General features: G+C 40.6%; 1 protein-coding gene across 1 annotated transcript in view; it reads right to left on the reverse strand.

Moving 5' to 3' along the window:
* The window catches only part of LOC112853131 (acyl-coenzyme A synthetase ACSM4, mitochondrial), a 21299-nt gene extending 12014 nt beyond the window's left edge, over nt 1–9285 (reverse strand). Inside the window, exons 1-3 of the mRNA XM_086692887.1 lie at nt 9050–9285; nt 6304–6514; nt 2843–3050 (exon numbers count right to left, since the gene is read on the reverse strand). Of these exons, the coding sequence (XP_086549013.1) occupies nt 2843–3050; nt 6304–6514; nt 9050–9247 (617 nt within the window). The 5' untranslated portion in view covers nt 9248–9285. The remainder of the gene's footprint in view (nt 1–2842; nt 3051–6303; nt 6515–9049) is intronic.
* Nucleotides 9286–12174: the final 2889 nt, after the last annotated feature.

The raw sequence follows: 12174 nt of genomic DNA on the forward strand, positions 1-12174 counted from the left end.
TTTTTTTTTTTTAATGTTTATTTATTTTTGAAAGAGAGAGAGAGAGAGAGACAGAGTGTGAGAGAGGGAGGGGCAGGGACAGAGGGAGACACAGAATCTGAAGCAGACTCCAGGCTCCAGGCTCTGAGCTGTCAGCAGAGAGCCTGATGTGGGGCTCAAACCCACAAACTGTGAAATCATGACCTGAGCCGAAGTTGGACGTTTAACCACCTGAGCCACCCACGTGCCCCTGCGTGGACTTCTGACCTACAGAATCTTGAGAAAATAAAATGTTGCTTTATGCCACTAAATTTTGGGATATCTTGCTTCTCAGTGAATTCAAAGTCCTTTTTCTTCTGATTTTTTGGGCACTTTTAAGGGACTCAATGGCACATTGCAGAGTTGGTTAGGGCAGGGACCTGTGAAGTAGGGGTGCTTGCCGTTAGGAGTATATAAGATACCCGAGATGGGGAAGAAACTAAGAGGACTTCAAATTATATGCATTCTTGTATTTATTATTTAAAGTATTTATTTTTGGTATTTGTATAATAACCAAAAACACATGTATATGATTTATAAATTAATATGCATGTATTGTGGGAGTGTTAAAAATATTTTACTGACGGAGATGCATATTCAAATAATCTGGGTGCTATTACCTTAGGGAATCGCTACACTGCCGAATGACTTTATTAACTGAAAATAATATGAGTAATTATAATTACTATAATATTTGTGGAGAGATTACTATGTGCCAGGCTTTATACTAAACACTTCACATGCTTCATCACATTTAATTCTTTTACAACCCAGTGAAGTATATACTATCCTTATCCCCATTCTTTGGATAAGAGAGAGTTTCGGAGATGTTACTTGACTTATCCCAGGGTACACAGCTTATAAAAGACACAAACAGGATTCATTGGCATAGCCCTTGGGAGAGAATTTTGGGATTGACTAATAACAGGAATTTGGTTTGCATTAATTAGTAGGATAAAATTTCATTTCAGCAAACACACACACCACTGCCCTATTCATGTCTTCTTTCTTTAAGCTTCTCTGGAAGAATTTTTTTTTTTTTTAATTTTTTTTTTCAACGTTTATTTATTTTTGGGACAGAGAGAGACAGAGCATGAACGGGGGAGGGGCAGAGAGAGAGGGAGACACAGAATCGGAAACAGGCTCCAGGCTCTGAGCCATCAGCCCAGAGCCTGACGCGGGGCTCGAACTCACGGACCGCGAGATCGTGACCTGGCTGAAGTCGGACGCCTAACCGACTGCGCCACCCAGGCGCCCCTTCTCTGGAAGAATTTTTATTTTTTTTATTTTTTTTTTTTATTTTTTTTTTTTTAAAGACTATTCTTTTTTTTTTTTTTTTTTTTTCAACGTTTATTTATTTTTGGGACAGAGAGAGACAGAGCATGAACGGGGGAGGGGCAGAGAGAGAGGGAGACACAGAATCGGAAACAGGCTCCAGGCTCTGAGCCATCAGCCCAGAGCCTGACGCGGGGCTCGAACTCACGGACCGCGAGATCGTGACCTGGTTGAAGTCGGACGCTTAACCGACTGCGCCACCCAGGCGCCCCTGGAAGAATTTTTAAAAAATATTGTATTTAATAGCTCTTTGAAGGATAATACCATTAATTAACATTCTATTTTTTTATAGTTGAGGAAGTACTTTCTCACATATTAGCTTATTTTATCCCCAAAACAACACTTGAGATATGTGCAGTATAATTATCCCTGTTTTACATATGAGTAAAACCAAGGTTCAGTGATCTGTTTTGTTCATTCATTCATTCAGCAAATATTTATTAAGTATCACCTGTATGGTAGGAACTGGAGATAGAGTGATCAACCAAGCAGATCAACAGTGCCCCTGTCTTCTTGGAGCTTACAGTTTAGGGCAGAGTTTGGCAAACATTTTCTATAAAGGGCCATACAGCAAATATCTTAGAATTTGTGGGCCATATGGTCTCTGTTGCAACTACTCTACTCAGTTCTTATAAGATTTACAAAAACCGGTGCTGAGCCAGAATTGGCCCATGGACCCTATTTTGCCAACCCCTATTGCAGAGGATAAAAACACAGTATATAAGGGAAAAATGACTGGACACAATATTCAGATAGTAATGACTGCTATGAAGAAAACAGGATGATGTGATAGAGTGGTTTGGAATTCTGTAGATAGGGTGGTCAGAGACAATCTCACTGAGAATAAAACATTCAAGCTAAAATCTGACAGGAAGGAGTCAGCTGTGAAGAGGACGTTGGAAAAGCATTTCAGGCAGAAAAAACAGCAGGTACAAAGGCCCTGAAGTGGGGCATGTTTGAGGAATTAAAGGGTGGCCAGAGGGAATCAAGGCAGGGAGAGTAGTGGGAGAGGTGATCTAGGATTAGGCTAAATCCAAGCCATGCAGTGTACTCATAACAAGCCACAGTAGGAGGTAGGGAAACGGAGGCAGAGCTACATCTTTTCTTCTGTGCTTAAAAATATTTTATTAGGTGATTCTTTAAAAAAAATTTTTAATGCTTATTATTTGAGAAAGAGACAAAGAGCAAGCAGGGGAGGGGCAGAGAGAGAGGGAGACACAGAATCGAAAGCAGGCGCCAGGCTCTGAGCTGCGAGCACAGAGCCCGATGTAAGGCTCAGACTCACAGACTGAGAGATCATGACCTGAGCTGAAGTCAGCCGCCCAACCAACTGAGCCACCCAGGCACCCCATATTAGGTGATTCTTTTATGGGAAGGGGTCTGGATCGAGTGATAGTATTGCTGAGTCCTTGAGGCAAGGAGACTCCGAGATACAGTTGTAATTGGTGTTATTGCTGGTACTGCAGTTGAGGCGGGGGAAAATACTCACTGAAATAATTCCTGGAAGCTGAGCCACCCGTTCTGGCTGTGTGGAGACACCAGGAGTTTGGTCTCTAAGTCAGGACACTCTGACATGATGGACTCCACTGCTGGGACCACCTCCTCACTGACCACAACACACTTGGCTTTGGATGCTCGCAGCCGATAGAGAATGTCTTTTGCTGTCAGCTGGGTTGTTCCTGGCATGAAGACCAGCCCTGAGGAGAGAGGGCCCTGAGCTGAGCAGAACTCTTGTCCATCAGGTAAGATTGTAGACTGTTGAAATAGGCTCTGTGCTTGGTAGAGAGGAATTGTGGATTATAGCCTTTAGCTACCGTTGTCTCGGTCCCCAGGGACATCCTACAGGACCTTGGTCACTGGGAGATCATTAGAGTACTGGCTTTAGATTCTGATAGTCCCTGGGTCTAATTCTGTCCTTGCAACTTACTAGCTTTGTGACCTTGAACATGTTACTTGATCTCTCTGTGCCTTCCTTTCCTTATCTGAAAAATGAGGGAAAATAGTAGTAAGTGTCTGGCATATAGTAGGCATTATAATGGCATAACATTTTTGTGAAACATTTGCATCATTATTATATAATACTTAAATAGCACTTTACAGCTCATAACATATTTTAATGAACATTATCTTAGTCAGTCCTCTGAACCAGTGGTCTCCAAAGTGAGTTTTGCAGGGTAACCCACTGAGGATGAGAAGAAAAATTAGAATGAAAAAATTTTATTGCGATATTAGAATTCTTTGTTTTAATCTCATTTTTGTATATATTTTATAACATGCATGCTATATTAGTACAGAAGAACAATATAAATATTATATCCAGATGGGAGGATGTGTGTCCCAAATATTTTTATTGATAGTTTGTGCAATCAGAAGAGCCTGGAGACCACTGTTCTAAAAAGCCATGTAGGTCCATGCAGTTGTTGACATTTGATGGAATGTGAGATTGAGTCATAGCCAGTGAGGGGCAGAGTCAGCCCTCAAACCTGGGTCTTTTCAGTGGTCTGGAATCATCAAAGTTTGTCTACACTCCTTTGGCACTCCTTTGGCAATGTTTAGTTTATCCCACCTCTTCACTTCATTCTAAACACTGGCCTGAGATGGACCTGATTTTAAACTAGCAGTTCCTTATGAGAAGGACATATATAGGAGAATTAGATGAAAAGCAGAGGGAAGGTGGTTTGCACTTTCTAAAGTGAATCAGTGAAGGAAAACAGAGTTTATGTAAAGCATTACGAACAGCCACTGAGCACTTATTAGGCCTCCGCTATCTCACTTAAAACCAGTCCCAGTGTATAGACAACAACTAGCCCAAGAGTCACAGAGTCTGTAAGTGGCAACCAGGATTCAAAGATACATTTACTGGACTCACCAGACCTGTACTCTATAGCAGACTACTTATTTCTTGGTGAGTTTCCTGAAGTCAGCTAAATGGGAAGAAGTGGACTTGAATTCCTAGAAAGAGACTTTATTCATTGAATATATTTTAAAAGCTCTCATGTGTCATTCTCCTCTTGAGAAAATGAATAAATATATGACAATAAGGAAGTTAATCAAGGAGATACCTTACAGGACCTCAGATAGTGCACTGTATGTAAAAATATAAGATTATTTATTTTGCAAATACTTGTTCTTAATGGCTCAGAAATTATTAGTACTCTTGGTAGATTTTTGACATGAATGTGTTCAGTGCATAGCATGGGGGTTAAGGAAATGTTCTCTTCTGGTGGACTTCAGAGTTTAACATTATAGCAAAAGTGAAATATTTTGCCACATTAGGTGCAATACAAGTATCTCAATATTCACTCAGAAGATTTAATAATTCTGAATTAGAATTATGAATTATAAATAATTCTGAATTAGAAAACAATCCTTAGGTGATTGCTTAACACTTAATTAACTGAATGTTTTTGATAATTTGGCCTGGGGGGTTGTTTTTAATCTTGGCATTTCACAAATTGCTTAAATTATGTTAAATAATATTAAGTACATTTTTAATCACAAACCACTTTCAATCTCCGTCCAACATACAATTGGTTTCACATTTCCAAGTTCCTTTTTATACTAGATACAAAAAGTACTTTATATATTGCTTTTATAAAATTTAAATTGGTAATTAAGAGCATTTTCTAATACCATTGTGAAATCCTTATAATTATCTTTTTAATGATATCCCATCAAGTTTGAGGTATCATAATTTCAACTAGCAATAAACACTTCTATTAAACTTGATTTAATCATTTCTATGTAGTTGTTTCCAATTTTTTTCTCTTGTTAATGATATTGTAGCAAAGATCTTGTGTTCTCTATGTATTATATCCTTTAATATTCTTACTTTTTAAAAATGTTTATTGATTTATTTGGGGGTGGGGTGTGAGCAGGGAAGAGGGGCAGAGGGAGAGACAGAATCTTAAGCAGGCTCTATACCCAGTGCAGAGCCTGACATGGGGCTTGATCTCACAACCATGAGATCTTGACCTGAGCTCAAATCAAGTCAGATGTTCAATCAACTGAGCCACCCAGGTGCCCCAGTATTTTTATTTACCTTTAGTTGATTTATAGACATTGTGTCATGCTCTACAGTAGGTATTGGAAACTTTTTCAGTGAAGCACCAGATAGTAAATATTTTAGGCTTTGTGGACCATCCCATCTCTGTCTCAATTAGCAATTCTGCTGTTGTAGAGCAAAAAGAGCTGTAGACAATATGCAGATGAAGGAGCATGGCTGTATGCCGTTACAACTTTAAAGCTTTATTTACCAAAATAGATGGCCAACCTGTAGGCCATGGTTTTTGCCGACCTCTGTCCTAGAGTGAAAAAAAAATTCTAGAATTTTTATTTGGGGTAAAATATAAATTATTATTTTTATAGAAAATGTGTCATTGAATACATTAATCTTTTTGCCTGGAATGAGGCAGAGGTTTTCCAACTGGGATCTGCAGTCATATTCTTATAAGTCCTTGTATTCTAAAATGCTTTTTCTTCCTTTAGTGTTTTAAAATCTGGGAGAATCCAAATATATTCAAGAAAGTAAATTCAGGACTATCTGGCTAAATACATCATAACCAGCTCTGCGAAAAGGCATTAGTGTCCACATTTGCTTTGACAGAGTTTTTGTTTAAATCCCAATTGCATAGCTTTCTAGCTGTGTACCTTTGGACAAGCTTCTTAAACTCTCTGAACCTCAGTTTCCTCTTTTGCAAAATGGGCATCACAATAATACCCACCTCTTTTTTCTTTTCTTTCTTTCTTTCTTTTTTTTTTCTTTTAGCAATACCCACCTCTTAAAATAGTTGTTATTATTATTACTTCATGGTTCCTCTTCATCATAACTCTTATTTCTCTGTTCTCTGTAAGCATGGCTTCAGTTGGAACTAACAATTCAGAAAAACCTCAAATGTCAGTCTCTCTCTGTTTCTGCATGATTTAGAAATGTTAAATATTGGCACTGACCTGTTCGCATACAAGCCACGTTTATAAGCCACCACTCTGGGATACGGGGCAGAATCACAGCCACTCGGTCTCCTCTCTTTAGGCCACAGGGCTTGATGAGCACGTTGGCAGCTTTTCGGGACAAGGAGCCCAGTTCTTCAAAGCTCCATTTCACCTCAGCCCCTTTGCCATTCACCCACCATAGGGCTGGGTTGGCTGGTCTCTCTCCTGTCTGGCCATGGGCACATGGGAAAGAGAGAAGGCTTATATGACTGGTCCACCAAATAGATGGGACATCTGCCATTACTTCTTCTCAGCACTTGTGCTGGTGGATTCTGGTAACAGCACCTTAGTTTGTCATTGGAGGACCTACTCCTCTCCTATTGAATATAGCTTAGGTGAGACAACCCATCAGGGTAATTGTCCACCCACCAGTGAGAGACATGTGACCTATATTGGGTGAATCAGACCTTCTGTCCCTGATTTTGAGTTTTCTGAGAAGAACAAAAAGAATATAGTTGAAACAAAATCTGTGTATGAGCTCTTGGTGCTTCTATATCTCCAGGGAGCTATCCTGGTTCCTGTTCTTGCTGAAACTGACTGTCCAGCTTGCAACCCATTTTTGTGAGCACTCCTATGTCCAATAAATTTCTTTCTTGCTTAAAATAGATTCTGTGCAATCCAAATAACCCCAATGGTTGTACTAAGGTTGATTAGGAACAAAGCATCTTTTTCTTTCTATCTATCTATCTATCTATCTATCTATCTATCTATCTATCTATTTTTTAGAGAGAGCACACACATGTGTGCCCACATGACTGGGGGGAGTGGCAGAGAGAGGGGGAGAGAAAATCAAGCAGGTTCCACACTCAGCATGGAGCCTGATTTGGGGCTCAATCTCATGACACTGAGATCATGACCTGAGCTGAAATCAAGAGGCAGATACTTAACCAACTGAATCACCCAGGTACCCGACATCTTTTTTTTTACCCAAAAGACTGAGGGATGGTTTTCAGAGAAAACAAAAAATAGGATGGTGGGCCTTTGGGGGAGGCTCATCAACTGATGGATTTTTGAAGGAAACTTCTCCTATGATTCTACAAAATACACTGTCTATACTGAAAAACCTCTTCACTTTGTGAATTACCCAAAAAAAATTACTCCTCTTTTCTTCCCTTTTCTGGAACTCTCTTTTTACCTTCTCTGGTTAGAAAATATTTCAAAATCGGGGCACCTGGGTGGCTCAGTCGGTTAAGTGTCTGACTTTGTCTCAGGTCATGATCTCACACTCCGTAAGTTCAAGCCCCTCGTCAGGCTCTGTGCTGGCAGCTCAGAGCCTGGAGCCTGCTTCAGATTCTGTGTCTCCCTCTCTCTCTGCCCCTCCCCTGTCTCTCTCTGTCTCAAAAATAAATTTAAAAAATTTTTAAAATTTAAAAAAAGTATTTCGAAATTCAATTTCAATTTCACTTCCTCTCTGAAGCCTTTCTCAGCCTCCTCTTCTCTTCTCTGACTTCTCTGTATTCCCACAGCATTGTGCTCAGATGCCAGATGACTATGTTATATTGTATCATAATCCCTACCCTATGGGTGTAAGATTAGGGTCTGACTCATGTACTCTTGGGACTGGTGACCTTGGATAAGGAACTTAACTTCTATGAGGTTAACTTCCTTATTTGCAATCCCCCAGCATGGTGATGGGGATTTGGTGAAATAATATAGGTCAGTATTTCTTTTTTTTCTTTTTTTTTTTTTTTAATTTTTTTTTTCAACGTTTATTTATTTTTGGGACAGAGAGAGACAGAGCATGAACGGGGGAGGGGCAGAGAGAGAGGGAGACACAGAATCAGAAACAGGCTCCAGGCTCTGAGCCATCAGCCCAGAGCCCGACGCGGGGCTCGAACTCACGGACCGCGAGATCGTGACCTGGCTGAAGTCGGACGCTTAACCGACTGCGCCACCCAGGCGCCCCTAGGTCAGTATTTCTTAATCTTTAGTCATTTGAGTATCACTACTTTTGTCAGATCTGTTTACACCTGTGCTATTGTTCTTTGTATTTTTCTTTACATTCACTCCTTTTTACTTGTATACATTTACTTAAGAAGGAAAATGTGTTTGGCTATTATTGGTAAAACCAGTACTGCTTGCTAAAAATAGGTTACTGAAAAATAAATATATTGAAAATAAAGTATGCCCTTAAATTTTGTCTAGAGATATTCAACTTCTACCTGCTCTTTCTGTTCAAAAGAGAGTTTAACGAGTGTAAAAGAGCTGTTAAAGATGTAATGGACTTAAAGGAAGACTTTCCCCTTAATTTAATAGGAAAGATTGATTCAATGTTATTTAATATTTTGTATATCTAGTATCTGCATCTTTTGAGGCACAGGTCCTTGCAAATGACTATTATTATTAAACCGAAGCTCAAATTACTGTTTTTTCCATAAATCTGTAGCTAGCCTGAACAGGTGAACGGAGAGCAAAGAGCTGCTGAAGGAAATGAAAGAAAAGAGAAAATGAAGGAAAAGAGGCAGGGCTCTGTGAGTAACTACCATGAGGGGGTCTGAGGAAGATCCAGAGAAAGACAGTATGTGGAGTTGAGGATCAAAGATCTTCCCTGGGGAGAGAGAAGAGCAAGTGGAAAACAAACAAAGGAGACCCAGAGGGATGAAAGAACTGAATTAAGAGTGACAAATGGACCACAGAACAAGGAAATGGAAGGCTGAGACATAGGTGGATACCAAGCATCCAATGGAAGCCTATCATGTCATACCTTTTCTTTTTGGGACCACTGGTCCAGCACATCCCCAGCAAAGTTAAAGTTTTTAGGCAATGATCTCTCACAGCGATTTATGGCTTCAAAGTCAGCAAGAGTCAGAGGTGCCCAAAGCTGGTGATCTTTGTGAAGGTACCGGCCAGTTGGCCTGGCAAGCCAAATGAATCTGAACATCTGATAGCGGAAAAAAATCATGATTTCCAAAGGGCTTTGTCAACTGATATGGATGTGGAAGTTCTGTAGCCTGTGGGGAGAGATGGGTAGGGGAAGCGTTAGTCTCTCTGGTTGCTCTGTGGTGAGACTGGGGAGTGGACTTGTGGCTGTGTGCTCCCCAGGGAGTTGGGGAACACCTGAAAAACACTCATCCTTTTTCAGGGCTGTGGCAGTCAGCCATGGACTAGTCTCCCTACCACTGACCTCTCCTCTTCGTTCTGTCTGTGATCAGGTTATTCTTCAAAACAAAGCTGACAACTATAGAATTGCCAAGCTTCCATTTTTCGTCCCTATCTTCTCCCCCAACCAAACAATAGACAAACAGTATTTTGCTGCCTCAATAGACATTCAAGCCCTGCTTCTGTCTGCCTCGTACTCTATTCTAACTGTATTTTGTAACTCCTCTACTTGAATTTCCTCTTCTAGTTAAAGCAGTCCACTTATTTTCATGAATGCCTATTTCCAGCTCTAAGATTTAGTCTGTCATTCACCTTTCCTCTGGCTTCCCTACTTTCTTCTCCCCTCAGTCCTTCATTATAATTGGTTAGAAACCTTGATTTAAGTCCTGGCTCAGCAACTTTCTGATAATAGGACTTTGGGTAAATCACTTACCCTTCCTGCACCTCCATTTTCTCATGTGTAAAATGGAGGAGGGGAGGAATATAATACCTCTCTCCTAGGGTTATTATGAGGATTTAATAAGATAATGTATGTAAAATAACCAGCATGTAAAAAGTACCTTCAAAGTGTTTTTTTTTTGTTTTTTTTTTTTTAATTTTTTTTTCAACGTTTATTTATTTTTGGGACAGAGAGAGACAGAGCATGAATGGGGGAGGGGCAGAGAGAGAGGGAGACACAGAATCAGAAACAGGCTCCAGGCTCTGAGCCATCCGCCCAGAGCCTGACGCGGGGCTCGAACTCACGGACCGCGAGATCGTGACCTGGCTGAAGTCGGAAGCTTAACCGACTGTGCCACCCAGGCGCCCCATCAAAGTGTTAACTAATGTTTTTGTTAAGATTATTTTCATTAGTACTATGGTGGCATTGGTTCATGAAGTAATTTTACTTTATGAATCAGGAGACCTGGACTTTACTCTGAACTCTTTCAGAATTAGCTTTGTGACATTGGTAAAGCCACCTCCCACTGCCATCTGTAATTTAACATTTTTTTTTTTTTAATTTTTTTTTTTTTTTTCAACGTTTATTTATTTTTGGGACAGAGAGAGACAGAGCATGAACGGGGGAGGGGCAGAGAGAGAGGGAGACACAGAATTGGAAACAGGCTCCAGGCTCTGAGCCATCAGCCCAGAGCCCGACGCGGGGCTCGAACTCACGGACCGCGAGATCGTGACCTGGCTGAAGCCGGACGCTTAACCGACTGCGCCACCCAGGCGCCCCTAACATTTTTTAATAATACTGTTATTTCTTCCTTTGAATTTCCATCATATGCATCAATATTCCTTACATGACAGGTTTCTAGCTTATATTATTAATTGTTTTCAATATATGAGCTTTGTCTCTGTAACCTACCTAAAAGGTGTGGGTGGAGGCTATGCATTGCATCCTTGGTACTTAACATGACCTACAGAGCCATCTTCAATAACAGAAGCCAATGTATATTAAGTGCTTGCTGTAGACCAGGCATTTTGCATTCCTGACATCATTCAGCATTCATGGCAAGCTTTTGAGGCTGGTGTCATTATTATCTCCATTTTACAGATGGGGAAACTGAGACCCATGTAGACTTAAGTAGTGTGCCCAAGGTCATCCATCTTATAGTGGCAGAGGCAAAGTTTGGACCTGTTTGATCTGTCCTCAGAGCTTGTGTCCTCAACCTCTTTGCTATTCAGCCTCCCTTGTGCTGCCTTCTTCGATCAAGGTTTCTTGATGATGAATATTGCCTTTCAGTCCTACTTAGTTGCCTTGTATGGAGTGGAAAAATCTGCAGGTGCTAAGGGTGCCTGAGTCTGCCACATGGTGATAACATAAATAGTAGAACAAAGGGTGTAGGGTGTACCATCCCTTCATTGTTGCCAAGCCTTCTTTGCTGTTCAGAGAGACGTCTGGAGAAGCCAAAGCCCATTTGGTGCAAATGCAATTTACTGTATCCCAGGAAGAGCTAATTATGACAATACCATTGGCATTAAACTCTCCATTATGTCAAGGAAGACAGACGAGGGATCACCTGGGCAAGTGTGGTGGAGGTAACAAGAGTAGAGAAGGGCAGGGAGAGGAGGAGTATTGGGGGCCATGTTTATGATTTAGCATTTTACTGAAAGTGAGACCCCACTTCTCCCCTAAATACACACACACACACACACACCCCACACACACCCCACACATGCTTGCATCCACGCTTGTCTCTCTGCATGCCCTTTGCAAATTGCTTAGCATTTCCAAGTTTCATCACATTTGTGCAATGAGAGTAATGGAAGTACCTTCTTCACTGGCTGGCTGTGGGGTTAAAATGAGCACTCTAGCACAGTGCCTGGTGGGTGGCTTGGACTCAGTAAATGCTTCACATTAAGAATCAAACTTCAAAATTATTTATGGCAGAAGGCTTTAGCTGTTTGATATCCAAAAAAACAAACAAAATGACAAAAAACAAAAAACAAAAAACCCAAACTAGAAAAGCTGTTGGATTAGAGCTATCAATATTTTGGTGGCTTATTTTGCCTCTTTTATGCCCTGTCACTGTGCTCCAGGCTCTTGGGGCTGAACTGAGCCCCCATCAGTCTGAAGCATTCTAGCCTTCATTTCCATCATTTTGACCTTTCTTGGTCCTAGTTTAATGATGAATTGGAAAGATTCTCAAGACATGAGATACTTGGAACATTCTTGCTTCCTAAGAAGAATAGTGCAGATAATAGAGCAGATAGTTTTAATGCAAATCTCCTTCATCTTCTCCT

This window comes from Puma concolor, chromosome E3, assembly GCF_028749965.1.
Source record: "Puma concolor isolate L17-30 chromosome E3, mPumCon1.1.hap2, whole genome shotgun sequence".
NCBI lineage: Eukaryota > Metazoa > Chordata > Mammalia > Carnivora > Felidae > Puma > Puma concolor.